The sequence below is a fragment of the Topomyia yanbarensis genome, chromosome 1 (assembly GCF_030247195.1).
Source record: "Topomyia yanbarensis strain Yona2022 chromosome 1, ASM3024719v1, whole genome shotgun sequence".
NCBI lineage: Eukaryota > Metazoa > Arthropoda > Insecta > Diptera > Culicidae > Topomyia > Topomyia yanbarensis.
Genome location: NC_080670.1, coordinates 49,830,189 through 49,855,891, shown reverse-complemented (window position 1 = coordinate 49,855,891; position 25,703 = coordinate 49,830,189). Strand labels below are relative to the sequence as shown.

General features: G+C 40.0%; 2 protein-coding genes across 2 annotated transcripts in view; one reads left to right on the top strand and one right to left on the bottom strand.

Moving 5' to 3' along the window:
- The window catches only part of LOC131677573 (chondroadherin-like protein), a 224,226-nt gene that overhangs the window by 132,456 nt on the left and 66,067 nt on the right, over window positions 1–25,703 (bottom strand). The window lies entirely within an intron of this gene.
- Window positions 1,206–5,963, top strand: LOC131695405 (uncharacterized). The gene has a single exon (XM_058983893.1). The coding sequence runs from the start codon at window positions 1,206–1,208 to the stop codon at window positions 5,961–5,963; it is 4,758 nt and encodes a 1,585-aa protein (XP_058839876.1).

The following is a 25,703-nucleotide window of genomic DNA, read 5'->3' as shown; positions in this document are numbered from 1 at the left end:
AGAGGGACCCGCTATGTCTTAAGGACGACGTCGAAAAAGGCATATAACGCTCTGATGAGTTTGAACGAGCTGATCGACGGGCAAAAAGTTGAGGTGGTTTCTCACCCCACTCTCAACATTACTCATGGTGTCGTTTACGATATCGACACCAAAGACATGAGCAACGAAGAACTTCTCGACGAGCTGAAAGGTCAAGGAGTCACAGCAGTGCGTAGGATCACCAAGCTGCACGAAGGAGTAGTGAGCAATACTCCTCTGGTGGTGATATCTTTTAGTGGCTCAACCCTCCCCGACTACATTTACCTCGGATTGGTACGCACTAGCATCCGGCCCTACTACCCATCCCCCATGCTGTGCTACCGCTGTGGCAAATTTGGGCATGGCACTAGGGTGTGCCCCAACAAGGAAACTTGCTTGAACTGCAGTCTGAACCACCCATCAGCCAAAGATAACCCATGCACCCAAGTCTCGAAGTGTATAAACTGCAGCGGAGAGCACTCAACAAGAGCAAAAGAGTGCCCCAAATACATGGAAGAGGTAGCCATCATTAAAGCGAAAGTTTCACTAAACCTTTCCTTCCCCGAAGCAAGAGCTCTAATAACACAAAAGCGCAAAGGACCAAGTTACGCCGAACAAACCCAGAAAGGCACGGAATCGAAAGACAACGAGAAAGATTCCACTATCGCTAAACTGAAGGCGGAGCTCATTAGGCTAAAGGGCGAAAAGAGCAATCCGCCAAAAGATGACCGGGACGATGAAATATTAAACCTAAAAAACCACCTGGCGGAGGCTGTTCGCCAGCTTAGAATTGCCAAGCAACAACTCACCGAGGTAAGCAGAGCTAACACTTCACCGAAAGTAGAGCAGGGAAACGTCAACAAACTAAACCCGATCACCACGATATCGACCGAATGTAACGTAGTAGCCGCGAAACAACAGCGAGACCCCCGACTTCGTGACGAACGAAAGCAGCAAAGAAATCGTAGCCGAGCAGGCGATGGAGATAAATCCCGAAGCCCTATCGGAAACAAAACAGAGCCAGCACCACCGAAACAACAACGGACAACCCGAGCGAATTCCCGCAACAACAGCCCTTCACTATCCGGACATTTGAACATCTCAGACACCGAAACGACGCAAAACTCCATGCCCCAAGCGTCTTTCGTAATGTCCGACTAGTCATACAACGATCATAGCAACTGGGGATGCCAATAAAAAACAACGAATTCAACAGCAACATAAAACAAAGCCCGCCTGTGTCGACCCTGACCGGGGAAGTTCCGGATACGTCCGACGCACCCCCGGCGGCTGTTGACACAGGACCATTGGAGCACCAGCAGGGAAGTACCTTTAACATCCCCATTAGCATTCGATTTACGCATTCACCATCCATCTCAGGCCAACCAGACAGAAATCCAGAGAATCCACCAACACAGCAATCCCAAACGACGGGAACCACGACCGCCTCCAACGCCCCGCATCTTGCCGGGCCCCAGAGTAGGCGATCTCCCCGCCTGATCCCAAAAATGACACCAGTATCAGGAAAACTAACCAAACAGCTCCACTGCAACAAGAACCGGTTCGGGTCTCCCGATATCCCCGCACCTGGCGGACCACCGGGAAGAACTCTCAGCCGGGAAACTCCTACTCACCAACAGCAACGAGTACGACGAGACCTCAGCCCGGTTCCCGGTTGCTCTTGGCATCCGGTACGTTTTAGACCATCCAGGAAACCAGTAGTCACCAATCGTGACACCCACTTCCCCTTGCCGGCCCTGACCGGGGACGTTCCGCCTTACAGCGATGCTCCCCCGGCGGCTGCTGGTGCGGGAAGCCCGGGCACATCCCGGGTAAGTCCATATCAACATTCCAACCGACAAGAACAATTCAGCGCCACAAACTCTTTTTCAAGGAATGATCGAACCGCCGACGTTTGGTTGACCACACGCTTCAGAAAACGATACCAAAACCTACCCGCAACGAAACGCACAAAAACCACCGACACAACGCCTGCGGACCCCTTGCTCTACCTCCCGCGGTCATTGGAAGGGACGTACGCCAGGCCACCCATCAACAACTGCAACAAAAATTACCCCCTCAACACAAACAAAGCGCACGAAGCCGATAGCTTCCTGTCAAGGGAGAAAGCCTCTTCCCCTGCACCAGCCCTGTCCGCGGATGTACCGGCCCTCACCGACGAGCCTTCGGCGGCTGCTGGTGCAGGGGGCCCGGATCACCACCGGGTAAGTCTAACCACACCCTACTCCCACCAAGACCAGTCGTACGGCTCCGAATCATTTCCAGGTAGCCCACCGCGCAGTCCCAACAGCGTCTCAATGACCAACAGCACCGGCTCAGAATATTCCACGCTAGCCGTCCAGTGGAACATCAACGGCCTAAGGAACAACCTAGGGGACCTACAGAACATAATCGCCGGCACCGAACCACTTTGCCTCGCCATTCAGGAAACCCACTTGCACACCGGCGTTGACCCCACCCCATGGTTCGGAAACAGATACGATTGGGAGACGGCCAGAGGAGACAACAACCACCAAACCATCGGATTGGGCATCAAAGTGGAACTCCTGTCGGTGCACCTCCCCCTCAACACGGAACTAATAGCGGTCGCCAGGAGGATATCAACCCCCATCCGCTGCTCTATTGTATCCATCTACCTACCACAAGGGGTTACCAACATACGAAGCCAACTAACCAGCCTGATCAACCAGGTCCCCGCCCCATTCATCGTCATGGGGGACCTCAACGCCCACCATAAGGCCTGGGGCTCGGACAAGTGCTGCCACCGAGGTAACGAGATCGTCAAACTCATCGAGGAAATCGACGCCGTGATACTAAACGACGGTAGTACCACGTTTATCCGTGGTAACGCCTCCTCCGCCCTCGACGTCACCTTCGCCTCCAGTTCCATCGCTGGGATATGCGGCTGGTCCACGTCCAACGATACCGCCGGGAGTGACCACTTCCCCATCGTGCTACGCATAAATCGCCTCCAACTTAAAACCACCCGACGAAGACGTTGGCTATATGAAAACGCCGACTGGGATGCCTACGACGCTGCCATACAGTCCCACCTTGTTCGAGACCGTACGTACTCACTGGTCGACCTATCAGAAACTATCGTCAACGCAGCGAAAGAAACCATCCCCCGAACAAGCGGGGTACCACCACACCGTGCCGTGCACTGGTGGAATCCGGAAGTGGCCGCTGCCGTCAAAGCTCGCCGGAAAGCTCTCCGCACCTTACAAAAAACACCGCCCAATCACCCCCTTCGGGACCAAAGAGCGGACAACTTTAGAACGCTCCGAAACGCTGCGAGGAAAACAATCCAAACGGCTAAAGAAACCAGCTGGAGGAACTTCGTGGACGGTATCCACACGGACTCCTCAACCACGGAGCTGTGGAGACGGGTCAACGCGCTCAGTGGCAAACGTCAACAAAATGGCTACTCTTTAGCGGTCAACAACGCCACCATTACTGACCCAGAGGAAATGGCAAACAAGATAGGCTGCCACTTCGAAACGTTATCCGCCGACAAAGCCCTGCCAGCCGCATTCGCTCAGAAAAAAAGCAGACTCGAAGCCTCCCCTACGACCTTCACGCCAGACTCCGCAGCCACCTACAACAGACCCTTTACCGGAGCGGAACTTGCCGTCGCTCTCACTAACGCTCGAGGAAAGTCCGACGGCCCTGACAGGATTGGTTACCCGATGCTTAGGCATCTTCCGCCTGGAGGCAAAAGAGCCCTCCTAGACTCTTTTAACACTATCTGGGAACGCGGGTCCTTCCCAGAGGAATGGAAACTGGCCCACGTAGTCCCCATTCCTAAAAAATGCCAGGGTACCCGTGCCCCCAGCGACTTCAGGCCAATCAGCCTGCTGTCATGCACCGCTAAGACACTGGAGAGGATGGTAAACCGGCGACTGACTACGTGGCTGGAAGACGAGAAACTACTCGACCCACGCCAATTCGCTTTCCGGAAGGGACTCGGCACCGGGGCCCATCTGGGCTCGCTCGGCGAGGTACTAGACAGAGCAAGGTCCGAAGGCATCCACGCCGATATTGCCATACTCGACATAGCAAAAGCTTACAACACAGTCTGGCGCGAAGGCGTCCTTCAACAACTCCAACGATGGGGCGTACAGGGGAACCTAGGCGTCTTCATCCAAAATTTCCTAACCAACCGCCGCTTTCGGGTATGCATAGGCGGCACACTCTCCGACGAATTCCGCGAGGCCAACGGAGTGCCACAAGGATCGATACTAGCCGTGACCCTCTTCTTAGTGAGGATGAATTCGCTCTTCACCGCGCTACCCGGGGGCGTCTATGTCTTCGTGTACGCGGACGACATCATATTGGTAGCTCTCGGGAAGACGATCCCGCGCACAAGAATATCGCTGCAGGCCGCCGTCAACGCAGTCGGCCGATGGGCACTCGCCACCGGATTCAACATCGCCGCCACCAAGTGCGCCATTACACACTGCTGCAGCACATATCACCCAGCCAACGCTCGTCCAATCCGCCTCAACAGTACAGTAATTCCGTTCCGAAAGGAACCGGTCGTCCTCGGGATCACCCTCGACCGGAAACTGACAATGATACCTCACTTCCGGCGACTGAAAAAAGACTGCCAGAGCAGAAAGCGACTAGTCCGGACCATTTGCGCCCACCACCCCAAAAACAACCGCCGAGCAGCGCTTAACGTCGTGCGATCTCTTATCCACAGCAGAATCTTCTACGGGATCGAGATGACTTGCCGGAACCTAGACGGACTCTCCGACATCCTCGGGCCCTTATACCACGGAGCGGTGCGGCTAGCCTCCGGTCTACTACCGAGTACCCCGGCCGAAGCTGCCTGTGTAGAGGCAGGAGTTCTACCCTGCCGCTGGGAAACAGCCAGGGTGGCCTTCAGAAGAGCACTAAGCTTCCTGGAGAAAACTTCGGGCGACGAGTGCCCCCTTCTCACCACCGCCTCCAACCTGCACCAGGAGTTTACCAGCAACGACCTCCCACCCATCGCTCGTCTACACCGGGTGAGACCGCGGGCCTGGTACGACCCCGGGCCCAACACCGACGACAGCCTTGCTCGCATTATAAAAGTTGGCGATCACCCCAGCAGCATACTAGTTAAATATAGACAGCTAATTAACCGAAGATATTCACATCACACTAAAATCTTCACCGACGGTTCCAAAGCGAACGACGGTGTAGGAGCGGGGATCAGCGGCTTGGGGAACGGGCTCTCCTTCCGCCTACCTCCCTCCTGCTCAGTTTTCTCAGCGGAAGCGGCCGCCATTGCAGTGGGAATGATAAAAAGACCCACCGATACACCGACGGTCATCTTGACAGACTCGCTCTCGGTCCTGAGGGACGTCGCTAGCGGGACCTCCAAACATCCCTTCGTTCAGGCCATCGAGACACTTCGAGACCCATTGGTTACAATCTGCTGGGTTCCGGGTCACAGCGGCATCAAGGGTAACACAGACGCCGACCGATTAGCCCTCATCGGTAGACGGGCCCGGACCCGGCTCCCTAATGAGACTCCAACCATAGACATCATCAGGGAATTCAACATCAGCTTGCAGAACGGATTCACCAACCACTGGCGGAGTTCTCGAAATCACACCCAAAAAATCAAAGGGTCAGCCGACACCTGGACCGATCGAGACAGCCAGAGGGAACAAAAAATACTCTCCCGACTCCGCGTGGGGCACACACGAGTAACCCACGCACACACCGTGTCCAGCGAGCCCGTCCCAGAATGTGCCTCCTGCAACACCCGGCTCACCGTCGAACACCTGCTGTGCAACTGCCGAGAACTGGAGGACTTACGGCGTCAGTACGGCCTGACTGGTTCGATACGGGACACCCTATCCAACGACCCGGTTCGGGAGGAGGCACTCCTCCTCTTCCTAAAGGACGCCGGCCTATACGACAGCATCTAAACAATAAAATGAATTACGCAAACAAAATGAAATGTAACGTATAATTATGAATTGTAATCTCGCTTTATTTCATGGGCGAATGACCTATAGGTTAAAGCCCCAATAAACAATAACAATAACAATCTACCTGACAAGTAATAAGCTAGGACGGGACCTGCGGATAGATGTTTTGTTTTTCTTTCAAAATAAACGTGAAATAAAAAAAAAACAATATTCTAACCCCTTTATGAAAGATACAACAAATTGTAGGTTATAATTCGATAATATACATATGGAAAACATTCAGAGTTCAATGCACTGCATATCGACAGTGATGTTCAAACCAATCATAATAGTAGTGATTTTCTGTTGATTTCATTACACTTCATTTAAATTGCATGTGATTGTTCGTTAATATACGAATGGAAAACGATCAGAGTTCAATGTAATGCACATTAGTAATCCATCGCAATTTAAGTGCTATTTTGTTGATTGTATATTGCTTTTTTTGTTATCTTTTAATAGACTTGCACTTCGCATTGCAATGTTTGGCAAGTAGTGCGAATTCAACACCAAATCACTTCACATTAGCGTGATGATTTTTTACCGTGCACGTATTAAATGAATTTACGCTCACGAAGCATCTACACAACTCGTCCCCACTTTTGTAGTCGTGAAAGAGAGCACTGAGTACCTTGGTAAAAGATGCAAGGCTACAATATATCAAAGAGAATAGGGAAAGAGGCGAATAGTGTGAAGCCGAAAATACCTTATTGAGCAGACCAATTGTGCAATGTAAATAAACATTACTCATGCCTGAGTTCGAGGAGATAAGTATTGTACATCTATCAAAAAAGAAATTTGAATTTTCGTCAGAATTTAGTTCAATCATGATTTTAAGGTGCATTCTAGAGTATATGTATTAGTAAAAACAAGCTTTGAAATTATTTCATCTCTTTGTTTCAAAATGCACATCATTTGATAAACAAATCCAACGATCGACATACGGTTTCTTTTCAAAATATAATAGGAGTCATTTAAAGTGCTGCCTGTGGAAGCGGTTGCCAAAATTCTAGTGTTGAAATCATCATAAAGGGAGTGTTGCCGTTTTGAATGATTTTCACTCTTCGTCTCTTTCCCTATTCTCTTTGCAATATGTAATATACTTTGGATTTGTGTTTGTTGGATGACGATCGTAGCTTTTTTGACAGCTCTCGCTCGAGCCTCTTACACGCAGAAGAATCAGTCCTTTTTGAATAAACAAAACGTTTAGTTGAATCTAAAACGTGACGAATAACTGTTTCAAACAAAAATGGGCGTTTCTCGAAAGCATGCATTTGGTTTAGTTCAACAAAAACTTCTGTTTGCATTTTAAATGGAAACATTATTGAATCAAAATAAAATTTGTTGTATCTAACTGACCCCTTTGTTAAAAACCAACAGTTTGTTTCTTTTCAACTAAATTTGAGTTGTTCTCTCCTTTGGTTAATACAAAAGATTTGTTTTTGTTTCTTCGAACTTGTTTGTTGAGTTAAACTTATCATGATTTTGTTGATTCAAACGAAATATTTGTTGAAACTATTGAAAAGCCAACAAATGAATTTGTTCATAATTTCAAGCAACAGCATTGATTGAATTAAACCTGAATTTTGTTTGTCACTATATCAAACGGGAAAATTGTTATTTGAAACCAAAATTTGTTTATCTTTACCAAAGAGAATAGGAAAAGAGACGAATAGTGTGAAGCCAAAAATACCTTATTGAGCAGACCAATCGTGCAATGTAAATAAACATTACTCATGCCTGAGTTGGAGGAGATAAGTATTGTAAACCTATCAAAAAAAAATTTGAATTTTCGTCAGAATTTAGTGCAATCGTGATTGTAAGGTGCATTCTAGAGTCTATGTATGAGTAAAAACAAGTTTTAGAATTATTTCATCTCTTTGTTTCGAAATGCACATCGTTTGATATACAAATTCAACGATCGACAAAAGGTTTGTTTTCAAAATATAATAGGAGTCATTTAAAGTGCTGCCTTTGGAAACGGTTGCCAAATTCTAGTGTTGAAATCATCGTAAAGGGAGTGTTGCCGTTTTGACTGATTTTCACTCTGCGTCTCTTTCACTATTCTCGTTGATCTTTACTAATTTTTTTTTTCTGTGTGTAGTGGGCAGCGACGGAAAACCGCCAGTGTTCCCAGTCGTAACATGTATCTTTCTCCATTTTGACATCTTTGGCTAAAATTTGGCAAAACCAAAGAGAATAGGGAAAGAGACGAATAGTGTGAAGCCAAAAATACCAGACCAATCGTGCAATGTAAATAAACATTACTCACGCCTGAGTTGGAGGAGATAAGTATTGTACATCTTTCAAAAAAGAAATTTCAATTTTCGTCAGAATTTGGTTCAATCGTGATTGTGAGGTGCATTCTAGAGTATATGTATGAGTAAAAACAAGCTTTAGAATTAGTTCATCTCTTTGTTTCGAAATGCGCATCGTTTGATAAACAAATCCAACGAACGACATACGGTTTGTTTTCAAAATATAATAGGAGTCATTTAAAGTGCTGCCTGTGGAAGCGGTTGCCAAAATTCTAGTGTTGAAATCATCATAAAGGGAGTGATGCCGTTTTGACTGATTTTCACTTTTCGTCTCTTTGCCTATTCCCCAGTAAAGTTCAGCCGGAAATGAACTGGAATTCTGGCTGGTTCCAGTTCGTATTCCGGCTCCAGTGACACAACCGATTCTAATTAGAATCGGTTGTGTCAGTGGAGCCGGAATACGAACTGGAACCAGCCAGAATTCCGGTTCATTTCCGGCTGAGGTTAACTGGGTCTCTTTGGGCAAAACCAGTCTCCTGGCAACCTATACCACCATATGGAGTTTGACAGCGACCAACATATATGGGGCGTTATAGCTATAAAGCCCCAAACAAAGAATTATGTTCGGCACTATACACGATATTCAAGCATTCCACACGACGTTTTGCATCTTGTGGGATGATATAATACCATCTTATTCAGAAAATCAACATTTAGTAACTAATTATAGCTTTTAAACATTCGATTCAAAATTTATGTTTTGATTTTCATGGCAGTGATGCTGGCTGTACAGAGACGTCGTCCTTGACAGGGGGCTGGGCAAAACATCTCAAATGGTTCTAAGTGTAAATGACAGTTTATCTTTGTTTACCTTCTCTTTCGCTAATAACTCGGCCGTCTATTCGTTTGTTTCTTAACTCTTAGCATAATATGCTAGTTGAAATCAGAGTCTTTCGATGTATCCTGAAACGACATTGGAAAGTTTTATGATGACGGTGTAATAAACAAAGAGAAGCTCGCATTTGCACTTAGGACCATTTGACGTGTTTGTCTAGAAATGTAATGCAAGATTTAAGTGAATAAATGGATATTAGTATTCAAATCATTTCAGGAAAGTCGAAAGATTAAAGGAACAATACAGGTGAACACAGAAGCGATTTCGCGCACACTTATAGAGCCGATATTAAACATTTTACCAGACTCAACAAACAATAAACTCATATGTGTACCTACTACCAACACCTATCCTTTTCTTCCCATCCTAAAATCCCGACAGTCTGTTCAGAAATGATCCAGAAACAATGCAAACACGCCCCAAAACAACGGAAACAGGTGAAACGAATCTGCCAAAGTAAACTTCTCAGCCAACAATCCACCAATAGACCGGCGAAAGTAACGATTCCTTCCTGAAAGAGAAAACCTAACATTCGATTTTTGAAGTTCATCCACACAGCCCTCTAAATGGAACCACCGAACTGCCGGATGCCAACCTTTTGGCGCGAATCCCTTCCCACTACCACCAATCTATAGGTTATGAACCTTTACCACAACTCAGTTTTCCAGGGAAAGTGAATAAATATGTTCACAGCAACAGCGTGAGTAAATCCCTTCGGCACGGCTTCATGCTGTGCTGCAGGATTTATCCACCATCCGCCACTTGCACCGTCTGCGGGTACGAACTGGCTGTGGTTCGTGTTCCGGTGGTTGACACCCGCGCAACATTCCGCAATAAACAGTCTCTGCTCTGTAAGCTCGCAATGATTTATGATTGTTTAAATTTCTGTCGATTCCGCTTGCCATTCTTCGAAGTGGCGAAAACAATGCCTTCGCGCTTCATAATATTTCGCTTTCGATTCCCAGTTCATCCAATCCGGAAGAGCATATCAGTTTACACAGGTAGCAATAAATCATACAGCTTTTGATACACTCAGATTCACACAGCAATCAATATCCGGTTTCCGGCTTCGAACAGCAAACCGGCAACGGCGTAGCGTGAATTCCTGCTACGAAGCGAGAAAGTGTATTAATAATTTCTGGAAGACATGATGTTGTCACAACGATGACAGCTTCGTTCCGTTCCGTCCCGATCCATAAAGCGGGACAAGCAAAAACCGTTTGCCACATTCTTACGCTCGTACCGTGCAGTACTTGGCAAATTTGTTTAAACATCAGCAGTATCAGCGCGCTTTCGTCGATCGACCGAGTAATGAATGTGAAACGAGCTGTGTTTCGAAGGTTTCCTTCGCTGCTGTTTTGCCGACTCCGGCAAACTTTGCCAGGAGGAAAATGCGATTCCAACCAGCATCATCAATTTTATTATTTCGTTCCACGCGGAATCCGGCGGACTGTTGCCGGTTACCGGGGTGCGCTGAAACTGACATGCTTGATCGCTGGATTAAAAGATAAATGCTACCGGGAAGAAAAAAGCAAGCGAAATCGTTACTCCTATCGCCTACCTTCGAGCGAGACGGTTGAAGCGATCCAGTTTAACTCGCGAGTTAAGGAGTCTGCGCTTGGGGGGAAGGTGTAGGATCAAATTTGACAAGTGTTCCATTTTCAGTGGAGCGAAAGAAGCTGCTTTTAGCATAAATAATTTTTTTGATTGATTACAGTTCCTTAAACGAACGAAGGAATAAACCGGGGACGACATGAACGTCAAGTTTGAAATTAAGATCTGTCGGAGGGTCGATTGAACTTTACCAAATCGAATTAGTCTTTTTGTTCATTGCCTTTTGAATTTACACCTTGGTTTAATCGTTGTAAAACTACATTGCGGAAAATGGCAGCCAATTCATGCTTTCTAATAGCATGACGTTTGTGCACTGGTGCTACATAATAGCATTACTACCTCAAAAACGGGCTCTCAATCTCTGCACAGTAATTGCACTATACAGGGTGTTTGGTTCATGGTTAAGAATCTCTCGGAGGGTGATAGACTGCCACATTTGGAGAAAAAAATTGTTCTACACATACCATCAAATCTCAACCGTTACAGAGTTATTGAACTTTTAGTGTAAAAAACTTATTTGCCTTAAAATACCTCTAACTTTAAAAGTATACTTTGTATTTTAAATGTTTTAGTTCCATCCGAAAGGTGAGAAAATTTCGCATTGAGTGATGCCCTCACTTGTTTCTGCTAATGAGTTTAAGTAGCCCTTTTAAAGTAATTTATTGAAAATTAAACAATTTCAAACGATTTTTCGTTCATTTATCGAAAATCCTAATAGTTAACCTTATCATTTTAATAATTCAGATAGTTAGTCTTGATGAGCTGCTTAATTTGTTCATTGACATGATACACTTACCTTTTCTTATTTTCATGATTTTGGGTTATTCAACTTGGATATTTTTATCTCATTTTCACTAGTACCAGCTCTAATTGAAAAATTACGGCACTTATTGTACTTTTTTTCTTTTTATTTGAAAGCCAGGAAAATTTTACAGTGAAAAATGTATTAATACCTTTCAGTTAAGTGAATTTAGTATTCTTTTAAAAGTAAATTAGTTTAAAGTTAGTGCTATTATTAGCATTTTCGTTAATTTTCTTAAAATAGTAAATAATAAACATCACCATTATTATCATGGAAATAATGCATCTCAGCAAGTTCTACAGTTCTTTCTTTGACTCCATTCAATTATCTCTTTTGGTTTCGACGCAAAATCGTTTTTATCACATCGTTTCATATGCAAAAATAACGATTTCGAACCCACTACATTTGTGGTGAGCTCATGCTGTGTTAACTATTAAATAGCAGCAAAATGGAAAGAGATATCGACAAAGTGTCTAATAAAAAGTTATAGAGAACATTAAGGGGCATCAAATGAACAATAGTGACGATAAATTTTGTTGATTAATAAATAGAATAATTAAAAAACTCTCCAAAAAGCACAAATTTTGAGTTATTTCGTTAGTAAAAAATCATTTAGTACACTTAACTAAAAGATATTTGTACATACACTGATAGGACATTTTCTCAGCTTTCTAATGAAATCTTGTAAATAACGATATAAAGCATATTTTTTAGATTAGAGTCTTTAAAATACTTGCAAGTCGGGTACAGGAAAAGTATAGTAATGAAATTACAAAGAAATGAGAAGAGATAGAAATATGACGTTCAAGAACAAATTATGAATCGTCCTAAAACCCAACTTTTGGATCATGGATATTACTATAATCATACTTCATTATTTCGAGAAAATTAGCAAAAACCGCCTCAAAAACACTAACTTTTAACTACTTTACAGCTAAAGGTAATTAAAACTAATTACTTAAAAGATATGAGAACACCATTCAATAGAAAATTTTCTCACCTTTCGAATGGAACTGAAACATTTAAAATACAAAGTATACTTTTAAAGTTAGAGGTATTTTAAGACAAATAAGTTTTTTACACAAAAAGTTCAATAACTCTGTAACGGTTGAGATTTGATGGTATGTGTAGAACAATTTTTTTCTCCAAATATGGCAGTCTATCACCCCCCGAGAGATTCTTAACCATGAACCAAACACCCTGTATTTCGCCTTTTCTGGCATAATTAGGCTTAGGCATTATAAATGTTTTTCTGTCCTATTTCCACCAAGCAATTCGAAAATTCCTATACTATTTAGGTATTTCATTAGAAAACTATAGAAACCGGGCCGACGGATAGCGTGGGTAGTACTACCCACTCGAAAATAACCGAGAGGGGAAATACCCACTCGAAAATTTGGAACAAACTAAAACCTGAAATTAACCTCATATTTGTATTGCACAAAATGTATGTGTCTGAAATCCTTGATGCATAATAATTTAATTTTTCTATTGAGATGCAAATTTATTTAGGCTTACAATATAAATTTCTTGAAATATGGTGTAATAATTAGGATTTGTTTAAAATTTAAACTTATTTTTTGGTAATAGGGGAACTGTGGGTAAGACGGACAGGTTGGGTAAGACGGACACATGGTAATTTTAGGGATATAACATTAAAACTTCAATTGCATTGTATGTGTACCCTATTATTATGGGTAACCTTGAATTATGAAACACTTAGTAGGCCTTGAATACTGATAAACGTCTACAATTTAAGCAAATATTGATAATCAGTAGTGCAGTTTCGTGCGGATGTAATTTTCAAGTTTCCGATTTTAAGGATTAGCGATGAAAAAATCAATTCTTTCGCGGATTTTTTCCTTTATTTCGATAAAGTAACTCTTTAGTGACACCTTCGTGGAAAATAACAGGTAAGTTTATTTATGCGTGAATAAGTACAAACGTTTAAAAAATATGTGTACTGGTGGGGCAAGACGGACAGTCTTGATTAATTCTATTCATTCATTCTTTTTATGAATGTCTCGCCCGTACAAACGAAATTAAAGCAGTTAAACGTGAAGAACCATCAAGTTAGCTGAAGTCTCACATGCAGTAGACTGCAGAATGTACGTTAATGTGCCCGAGGCTCAATACGGAATTCCTAGAACCTGGTAGACGATTTTGTGCAGGTCCCATACTCTGGCTGTGTGTAATCGAGGAACTAATGTTACCAATTACGCGTTTAATATATAACTTTCCAGTTTTGTATAACTGATTGTGACTGATCATTGGAACTGATTGTCTAGCTTTCTTTGTGACAACGGCAAAAACGATATTAGAAAATACATCATTTGCTTCAACTCTAAATCGAACCCCAAAACGTCATTTTTCACCTCGAATTGAACATATATATATATATATATATATATATATATATATATATATATATATATATATATATATATATATATATATATATATATATATATATATATATATATATATATATATATATATATATATATATATATATATATATATATATATATATATATATATATATATATATATATATATATATATATATATATATATATATATATTAACAAGAACCACAATCCATTCTAAACATCCGCCAAAAACAGTAAATTTTATTATTTTGTATTGTGATCATCCTTTCTGCAGCATGTCCGTCTTACCCCCACCATATGTCCGTTTCATCCGCAGTCTGGAAAAAGTGCAGATATTTCTTCGTTTTCCAGTTCTTTAAAAAATGCTACTTATTGATTTTTGTAATATAATTCCTCTGGGCACTCCAAAGCCAGCATATGGAGCTACAACATAGAGTATTACATGTTGACAAAAACATGCTCTTACTATGTTATATTTCAGTATATGCTTAATATGTCCGTCTTACCCCCAGTTCCCCTACTAGGGGAATATATTTTGACACATCTACATATTAAAATAAGGAATTCAGATCGATATGCAGAAAAAAATATTAGTGCATTTCTATTCAGACTAAAGGATGCAGTTAGAAATATGTTCAAAGACTAGATGTAAAATTTGTTATTATTTTTTAGCACGAACTATTATTTGATTAACAATTGAAACAAGGAGAAACACTATTAGGCTTATTATACGGAAAGCACACACACACACAAGAGGAATTTCAACATCTGAGTAGCAAAGATCGTATCAAGGAAAGTGAAAAGAGGGCGAACAACAATGTTACGGAAAAGAAGAAATTGAACTTGCAGCTTTTTGGCAAACGGAAGAATACTACAGGAAATCAAGAACCAGATCGCCCTCTTGGATCCGCCTGGAACTCTTTTGGGACCAGATTTCCAGGTAGCTGTTAGCATATCAACCAAATGAGAAGATATAATTAAATTTGGCTATCTATCATGTTTCAAAATTTGTAAATGAGAGACAAATAGGGTGATCGAGAATAGCTAGCACATCTCGGACTAGGTTGAAGGGATTCGTTTAACGGTGATCTGGCGCTAGGGCATTAGGCGCACGGACAGACAACAATGCACAGTGGTCCAGAATGCAAATTTAGCAGGAATTTTGAGATTTTACTAAAACGAAACAACTTAGCCTTATTAAGTCTTTGGAGAAGTTTTCGTAGTTTATGAGCCCCCTCTTTTTGTTAAAACAACAGTTAGGGTGGTTCAAAAAATTAACTTTTTAGTCATAGTAGCTAGAGCCAAACGACCTTCAGCGAAGCTGTAGAACGACAAATTTTGGAAAAGTTTGCTGAAGACATGTAAGCTCTATCCGTCATACTTTTTATTTTACAATAAATTAAAAATCGGAGCTTAGGGTGTTTTTTCGAAATACAGTTTTATTCCTATAACTTTTGCTGTTTTCATTAACAACTGAAGTAGTCTTCAGACAACTTTAAGATTGTTTCAAGGCGAATAATTTGTTTCATGCCACTATATATCTAGCTATTTGCGTTGAAAAGTTATCAACACTTTTTCGCCAAAATTGGGGTTGTTTTGAATAACAATATCACTCATTTGAGGCAAATAAAAGATAATTCTTTTTGAACTATAAATAAGGACGTGATTAGAGTTGTAATTGAGCAAAAAAGGCGATATTTTTTAAAATTTCATAAAATTGATTAAAAAAAATCTATTTTTGAAATATTAAGTACTTATATCTTCTGAACAATAAAAGCTAGAGTTTTGTATTAGGAGAAAATGTTCGTCTTCAAAAACTCTGAAAAAGATCTGAAGAATAGGTTGTAAAAAAATGAAAACTGAAAAAGTTATTTTCGTAATTTCGTTTTCATGATAAAATATTGCACTTTACAATACTTTTCTATTATTTTTAATAGAACTTTTTAATGGTTCGAGATAGAGTTTCGCTGTCTTCCACAAAATAGAAGATAATGAAATTTTGAAACTTTGTCGAAGACACTGAAACTCTATGTCGTATACTTTTCATTTTACAGGAAATTTACCAAAAAAATTTGAGGTGTTTTTAAAAAAGATGGTTTTCTTTGTATAACTTTTGCAGTTTTGATTTTTCATTAAGATCACTTTAGAAATACTTTCAGATATTTTGAAGGAGAACAATTTGTCTTAATATATTGAACCTCTAGCTTCGCTCGTTAGAAAGTTATATATACTTTTTACTAAAAATAAACAATTTTTTGAGTAAATATTGCAAGATATAAAAAAAATATCGTATTTGCCATTTTTTGGTGATCTATACTACAAAACATGCTATTTCATATGAAAGCAACAGTATTCAATGTTGAGTGCCCGAATCGAAGATATTTGAAAAAGTTATATTTTTTATATAAAAATTCTTATAACTTTAAAACGAAAAAAGTTAAGTAGTTGATGTTTTAAAGCAAATTATGCGCCCTAAAATAATCTTTAAGTTGTCCAAAGGGTACTTTAGCGTAAAATAAAAACCAAAAGTTATAGAAATAAAACCATTTTTAAGGAACACCCTAAAGCTTACATTTGAATTTCTCGTGCAATGGAAAATATAAAAACTAGAGCTTGCATGTCTTCAGCAAATTTGTCTAAAATGTGTTTCTCTACAACTTCATTGAAGACAGCAAAGCTCTATCTCAAACCATAAAAAAGTTCTGTTGTAAATATTGCTAAATTTAGAGCAAAAAGAAGGGCCTTTCAAAGTACAACAACTTTGCCAAACATGTTGTAAGGCTAAGTCATTTAATTTAGCAAAAAGTTAAAATTCCTGCTAAATTTGCATTCTGGACCTCTGTGTAATGCTGTAATAATCGTCACCATAAGCGCAGAGACCGCTCTCCACGACCCCACTACACCGAAGATGCTCATCCAATGTACAATCCCCTTGAACCAAGGCTTGTTAGTGCCTTTGGGATTTCTAAACTTCCATTGTTCCACGAAATTTGCTAAGAGAAAAACTGAAAACTCGTTGAAGCTACGCGATCTTTCATAAATATGACCTTCTAATGCCTAACTGTACGCTTTTTCTCATTAGCATTTTAATCTAAGTGTCCGCCTTTTTCATTACCGGGATTGAACAAATTCAAACTAAGGTAATCCGATTATTTTTTCAGATAAAGAACTAAGGAACTCTTATGATTTCCCCAGAAAATGCAAGAAGTACTTTCCATGCCCCATCGAATAGAGAGCATCCTTGGAACTGTAATGATGTGGACATGGTCGTTAATGGGTAAATATTAAACCATCAGTTTTGTGGGGAGATTGTATGCAGCAGCACAGCCTCTTTTATGATCGCATACAATTCTGAGTGCTCTTTACCCACCACAAAGTGAGTGACCGTCCACTGCTGTTTGCGCCAGATCTCGTTTCGTCTGACCTTTAATCGCAGTGTCCATATTCAAGCCAATTAAAACCTAGTATGCTTCCACTGGAGGAATTTCTTGTTTTGACTCTATTGTTTCAGATATAGTGGACACGTAGCTGTTCCAATTAATAGGCACACTAATTGAGTACAATGATAAATCCAACGCGTTTGGCCGCGATGGTGAAGTAGTCGTGATCATATTGAAATTGTCGCGAATATAATGCAGCAAGATGAATCGGTTACCAACGTGAAGACAACCCTATAGTATATCGTAGGAGTTGAAGTCTTCTTGAACCAGCTGAAGTGTGATGTATAGGGGAACAATTTCTGTTCTTGATTCGGACTTAACAACCGACAACTTCAATATCTGGTACCGAGGATGAACTCGGCCCTGGCGAATAATGTTAAAATTGTGGAAGATCTACGTCGGAAGTTAATTAAATACTTCGTGTTAAACTAAGGAAAATAATGGGAATGAAATATTGGGACACTTGGGGATTTTGATGTCCCATGAGGAAATTTCTAAGATTCGTGAGACAATGGGCCACTTACTTCGGTTTTGTAATAGAACCCATCAAAGGACACCCTCAGGGCTATACGAGGCAGATTAGGAAAGGAAATAATTTTCTTTTTTCGAAAATTTATAGGCACATTAGAACATGTTCCCTCAATGGGATTGTCAGACTCTCGCTTGTGAACAAGGTCGCGTAGAAATTAGTCATGGTTTATATGTTTCTACATTGGGTAGCTGTATGGTCCTATTGTTTGCATGCCCTGAGGCACAAAAAGACGAACAGGTATACGAGCCCCGTTCAAAAGAACAAAGTTTGGAAGAGTAGATCCGGCGAAAGGCTCGACATGAGACTGATTGAAAATATGTTCTTATACTCCTCAATTTATTCTGAACGCAAGTGCTTGCAAACCAGAATTTTCACTGACTGAAGATTGGAAAGAGGAACCCCATATTTCGCAATTAAGGCCCCTGTCGGAGACTACACTATCAATCTCTACTTCCCAGGTAGGTACGTAGAAAAGATACTTCTTCGTAGACGGCCGAGTGTTGTTTAGTTAGTTTACGCGATATATTGATGATGTTAAGTTGGTTATATTCGGTCCGGAGGTAGGCCTTTCAGGGGCCTGTTGTAATAGATGAATATAATTTATATCGAAAAGGAGATTTATCGGTATTATTTTGCCATCGGATAAATGTTCAAAACGACCTCCATTGAGTCCGAGGGGCTGTCTGTTGTCAGAGATACCTTCCCATTAGTCAACACTATCATGTTGGTTTCAGTACACGCGCAAAAATTTTAACGTGATTCTATCATTCTTAGATGAGTCTGGGATCCAGTTCGGGGGCCTAAAATTAAAAATCTTCAAGCTATTTGGTTGATTCTCCGTATTAACAAGTCGGGTTCGGATCGGGTTTCTTAAATTAAAAATTTTCTGGCTCGGGTCGGGTTCCGCTTTTCAAATTTTGAAATTCTCGGGCTCGGGTCGGGTTAGAGTTTTACAAAAAGTTCATTCTCGGGTTGTTAAATTTTAAAATATTCAAATTCCAAGCAGTGTCAGTGTCATTGTTCAATATTTATCTTCCAGTGTCATTCTAATCGAGCACGAGACCTGCCAAAGGCCCTCGTTCCAAAAGGATTCGAAGCGAAAATCGATGCTTTTGGCAGGTCTCGTGCTCGATTGAAATGACATTTACAGATAAATAATAAGAAAAAGATATAGATGGCGAGTCTTTATTCAGACGGATAGAGCGTGTTTAATCGTTATCAACATATGATTAGAGCATATAAACCAGCTATCAAAATTCATTTTGAATGGAAATTCCAGACAAATTAAGGGTTAATGATTAGCGCAAAACAAATCGTTGTTCATCATTATTCCTCGCTGCAAAATAAGTGGGGGAGGGAAGGGGGAAAAGTTTAAGGCTAATCCCGTAATAAACATATTCTTTTAATTTGTTGTGGCGATTCTCTAAGTGTTAATTAGAATACCATAATTGAATATTTTCTCAAAATTTCATTGATATATACCGAATTTGAACTTGGGATGGACATGATCGAAAACTGGTTTCGCGGTGTGCATTCCCGATCAGAAACACATAACAGAAATATTTCAAAAATTTATCTCACGTTGTCACTTGTTATAAATTTCTGTTATTTTAACTACTAACGAGACCAAATTTATAACACAATATGTTACAAAAATTGTGTTCTGTTATAATCTTGTTATTTCATTCTGATCGGGTTATAGCATATAATCTAGTGAATCAATAGTTTTGAAATATTGCACAGTTTTTCTCCACATCGTTACCCGGGTATTTATGATATATTATATTTTTCGTTAGATTTTTGAGTTTTTTCTTGCCAAACGCTCGAATTTGCAAAAAAAACATGTTATTGTAAAAAGAATAATAATTATGATTTTTTGTTACAAGCTACCGTACATACTTGGGCAATTGTGTTGGGCAAATGTCAAAAAGAACTTTTCCAAATTTCAGAACGATTAGTCCACCGCACTTTCTCACTGTTGATTCACTGTTACTCACCCAATTTTCAATAACTCGTAATGAGAATTTAGGAAAATGTTATTCACATATTGTTGGGAAATTAACATAATAGACAAATGCTTCCTCTATCGCCAAAAAATGTTTTGGAAATGATACTTTTATGTTCCGAAAATATAAACAGTGCATTCAAAACAAAGCTCTAAATACTAGTCGGCGCTACGATCAGCCACCAATCACTATACGGACCTTGCGTGCAAACTTGAATACAATGGTGATTCAATGAACCTGTGTGCGATGGTGATTTTTAACGTATTTTCATTTCATTGTATACATTGTATTTTCTGTGGTTCAGCTTCGCAACTTTTTGAAAACAAATCCAGAAACTGCTCCAACTTACCTCAATCTCCTTATCCACAAAAATCTTTCGCTAAACTCTGCATTTCGCGCTCGCGCTGCTGTATTTTGTACAACACTTTGAGAAATTTTTCGTTATCATCTTGTTATAAAGACATCCGAATAGAAGAGTATCATACAATAACTTTACTAGAAATAATTTTTGTTATTATTAAGAACTTTTGATTGATTATTACCGCTATCGTAGATACCTACCATAAACAAATGATACCGCGAATCGTATGAATGATTGTATTTATCATATTCGGAGTTCTGACGATACACTCAACAGGTCTTTAAGTGTCATTACCATTCAAAAATGTATTTTTTCGCGAATATACTTTTCGAGCAACGATTCAAGGAATCGTTAGTTTATCGTCATATTTTGTGCACAACGATTGAACCTATAATGAAAGGTAAGTTAAACTGATAAATGCAACGGTTCGCAGATCGATTTGTCTTAAATCATTCAGAGGCCTTACGATAATTGGAATCATCCCTTGTTAAAAATTCTAAAAAATTGATTAACCAATAACCATTTCTGGTATGATCCTGTTATGGTTTTCGAGATAAATACGAAGCTTGACGAATATGATTTGAGTGCACATATAAATCTGTTTTATCGACATAGTAGAATTTTGTGTCGATAAAGCAGGTTTTATACACACTCAAATTATACTGATCAAGCTTCGTAGTTACGTCGAAAACCATAACAGGATCATACCAGAAATGGTTATCGGTTACATGGAAAGGGAGAGATTATGTAGAATTTTAAAAATGTCATCTGCATTTGTATAATACTTCTCTGTGATAATACTGACTCTTAGAAGAATGATTTTAATTCTATCGATTTACAGGATCCGTATAATTTGATTTAACATCGTCTGCTGGAGAATAAGCGAAGATGACATAATGGCACTGCCGCTTTATCCAATTGAGCTATTTCCACGATTTAATCAGACGCATATTTTGCGCTTCTACTTCAATCACCGGAATATCAGTTTAGAAGGTGTTACTGCATACCAAACGGTCTTTATAACTAACGATTCTTTACACCAAAAATTAGCGTTTGGTAAATTCTTTGTTAATTTTTTTTACAAACCTACTCGAAATGCATCAACTCTAGTTTTCTTACACAACATCCTATTAATTCATTTTTGTGCACTGATACACTTCAAGAGCAACAATAAAATCTAAATTTGTCTGTTAAAACTAGCCCGAGTAGAATTTTACAATAGCATTTACCCTACAAAGAATCATAAAACAATAAATATTATAGTTATTACTGTTTCAACATTATTCAACGTAGACTACAACAAAATTCCATGTAACAATCAATTTTACTGTTCAGTAAAAAAACTGATACAGTAAATCTACATTAAATTTTACTGTTTTCGAGAAAAAACAGTAAAATTTACTGTTTTTTCTCTTGTTTACTGTAAAAGTTGATTTTACATTGAAATTCACTGTAGAAACGTTCAAGTTTATTGTGTTTGTATCGTAGCATAACACTAGAATTCACTATAAATTGTTGTAAAATTACTGTACTGTCACAGTGAAAATTATGGTTTTGTTATTGTACATTTCTATTCGGGAGGCCAACAGATATGGGAAATTCAATCAAACAATATTCTGTTCGTAATCTTGAACATGTAGAGAGTTACTTTCTCCAGCATGCTTGAAATAAAATCCTGCCGCTAGGTGGCACCAGTGAGCATGTAATTTTTTCAGCTTACTGTATCGCAAGATGTAGATTTTTTTAGAAAATCAATGTCTTCGGCGTAGTTGCTAAGCAAATCAAAACCTACCATGTGGTATAACGAATGAAGCAGAATACTATCATTAGGCGGCCCTAATTAGCATCTCAGTTGTTTGACCTACACTCTTAGAAAAAATGAAAATTTCATTTGACGTAAACAACGCAGCGGCGTATTTTTCAATCCGATAATAGAATTTTATATTCTATGAAATGTAAAATTGAATATTGTGACTCTTTACACTGAATGGCCAAGAAAAAGCCGAACATCTCACATTTTTACATATAATAAAATGTAAATTTATGTGAATTGAGACGCTCCTTTTATGTGCATCTGGCAAGACGTAAAGTTACATGATTTTTTTTGCTGTGTAATGTATCTCAATTTCCTGATTTTTTTGTGGGTCAGCGCTTTCGGCAAACTTGCTCACGAGATGAAAACCATCGAGGTGGTACATCGTATAGTATAGGATTCTTCCATTGGGAGGCGCTAGTGAAACAGACAATGTCATATTTTCGACATATTCTACCTCAAATTCCTGACTCATTGGAAGGTCGTTGTTTTTCCTTCGAATTACAACCGAAAATAGTGAATACCACTAAGGGAAAGAATAAATCGATGATATACCGAAAATAAGCTCACTGAATCGTCAGATGACGTTTCTCTTTCTTACACAACTAAACTAATTATACACTAATCAATGTCCATGAAATTCTATTTATTCAAGATTTTGGAATATGCACGCAAATAAATTTAGATTTGAAAGTCGTAAAACTCCTGCGAACCATTTGTGTAACACTACTTACCACACATTATGGTGATCGGCAAAAAGGGTCACTTACAACAAGCACAGAAATAAGGACACAACTTTCCTAAATATAGAATAATACTAAACAAACAATTTGTTCTTCAATTTGTTCCACGTACTGATTTGATTAGAGAATCGTACAGCTCACTAGTGACATGAATTATACTATAATACTGTATAGAACAATATTGATTATAACTATTGAATAGAATGAAACAATTTCACGTGTATCCATTTCTGTTACATATTTACTTAAATGCAAAATATTTTATCAGGACGCTTTGGATGTAATTAGGATACTAGGACTGCGTATTTAGTGAAAATTGTCAAGAAAGATCCGTTTCGCGGTGACATTTACTTTTTCCGCATCGCACGTCCTGTTACAAGTTTCGTCTGGTGCCAGAATTTAAAAATCCTTGCATCAGCGACTCTGCCAAAGACACCGGACTTCTAAATAGGTGCAATTTTGAGATTAAGAAATCATGAATGTGCATGTTAGCTAGCGCTACTTAATGGCAGAATCCTAAACTATTCAGTGTATCACTTCGTAGGTTATTATCTCTTGTGAAACTATATCGAAGACACCATCCTGCTATCAAAACAGTATTTCAGGACACAGCATGCCAAAAATGGCTTGCTCACTAGCACCACTTAGTGGCAGAATATCGAATATTTTTATACCACCTTGTAGTTTTTTATCTCTAGATCAACAACGCCGAAGACACATATCTGCTCAAAAATCAGAAACTTTAGATACAGCAGATCCAAAAAAATTAATGCTCACTAGCGCTGCCTGGTGGCAGAATTCCGACATATTCATTCGCCCATCTAAAAGGTTATAATATACTGACCGAGTTTGCAGAAGAAAGTACTGCTCCAAATGATACGGATAACGAGGTATTCTAAAGACTATCGGTGTTGTACAAAGTACAACGCGCGAGTGCTCGTGTTACAAAATTTGGTGCGAGTGCCGGAGGGATGGTAGATAAATATTAACATCACTAACCAATCCGAAAGAAGAAAGACACAATGTGTTCTTTTCTTCTTCAACTTTTCCTGTTCGTCAACACAACACACAACGCACACACACAAACAATAAATTGATTGATCCTAACGTAATATTAATCCAAATTCGAACCGCCCGAGTACAACATTGCAAATCACATGTAGTATGGAAGATCCGATGACACTACTAGATAGATAGATAAAATGCTTTTTTGTAACAAAGTTTACCTAATTTTCGAGATAAATCGGCCATATTGGCGCTTCCAACCGTCCCGAGGCTCCACAAATCATTACTTATCCCACATCGGTTCATAACATTTATCGACTGTAGTTTGTCATTTTTTCATCGGTTTACCCCTCGGCCTGCCCCAGAATCCTGGATGCTTTTCCCATAATAGATATCAACTGCAGAGCGCCATTATTTACACCGAATCGAAATTAATACGCTCGATTCTCTCCCGCGCCAATTCCGCAAAACAAAGGCATCGACGGAATGAATTGAATTCCATAAATTTCCACCGGTATTATGTTTCACTTGGAAACTTTTTGATTTATGCCGTACACCTCCGCGAACGAGCGTCCCGTTTTTCGTGTTGGCATTTTTCCTATTATGCTTTCCCAATGACCTATCCGCCGGACCGGGATCCTACTTGAGTTTTCTTCGCCTGACTTCAACTGCCACCGGCACTTTGTTTCATTTTCCTTCTGCCCTGCAGTCGAAGGGATTTTTCCTGACCTCAGTTCTTAGGAGGGGTGAAACAACGACGCATGGTGAGCTTACAATTTTTTTATTTGCTTGACCTCCCACTTGTCGTTTCGCCTGAGACAGGAAAATTCCACGCGACACGACACGGGGAGAGTGGGAGAGAATAACAAAAAAACTTTTCCTTTTCTTAGTAAAGACCCGTGTGAAAATGTCGATCTGCGTGAGCGATAAATAACGCTGGAAAAGGGTTCTTCTCCGGAAGTCCCCAACTTCGCCCGGTTCGGATGTTTGCGTCAGGTTTAACAACGACCGAAAAGGCACCTTTTGCTCTTTGTCGTGGTCTGCCCGCTGGATTCGCAACGTCGCACCCCGGGACTTGCAATCGAGCGTGCCTCTCGGGCTCACTTTTCAGTGTTCTTTGCAAGAATCATCCCGGAATGATTTAGTGTGTTGCGAATTGGGAGAGGGAGGAGGGTTTTCGTCGAGAAAGGAAAATTGTGTAAAATTAGCCTTTTCGGCACGAGTGGACATTTTTCATATGATTGTAGGTGTTGAATTATAATACTTACAAGTTATGTGTCATTGAGGGAATACAAATGGGACGTACCTGCAAGTTGAGAGAAGGAATACAAAATTAATTGTTGATTCACCTTAAAATTTATTTTATTTTTAGATTTTTGTTCATTGATTTTTTTGGTATATTAATTTTATCCGGGTTTTTAAATCATATGAAAGTAAAGATAACCATCAAATTTACTTTCTCTGTCGTTTACGCGAAACGGACTACATCTAAAGTCAGTTAATCAACCCAGTCCCACCTAATCATCTAAGCCACTGGATGGATTCAACCGTACACTATTGTTTCCAACGAGCGAAGCTGCATTGCTGGAAAAAATCTTTTCGCTCGCAACCACCAACCGAAAGAAATCACTGAGAACGAAATGGAAGAAAGCTAACATTTTCCATTCTTACCTGGGAGTTACAAACTTCCCCCTCACCGTTCACGTCATTTTGAAAGTGGGAGCAATGAAAACCAATTCCCACAATTTAATTAAATATTTAAGATTCTAGCCGCTGACCTTCTTCGGGCTTTGCAACCGACGTCCTTCGTGCGGGCATTGAGTGTTGATGCTTTTC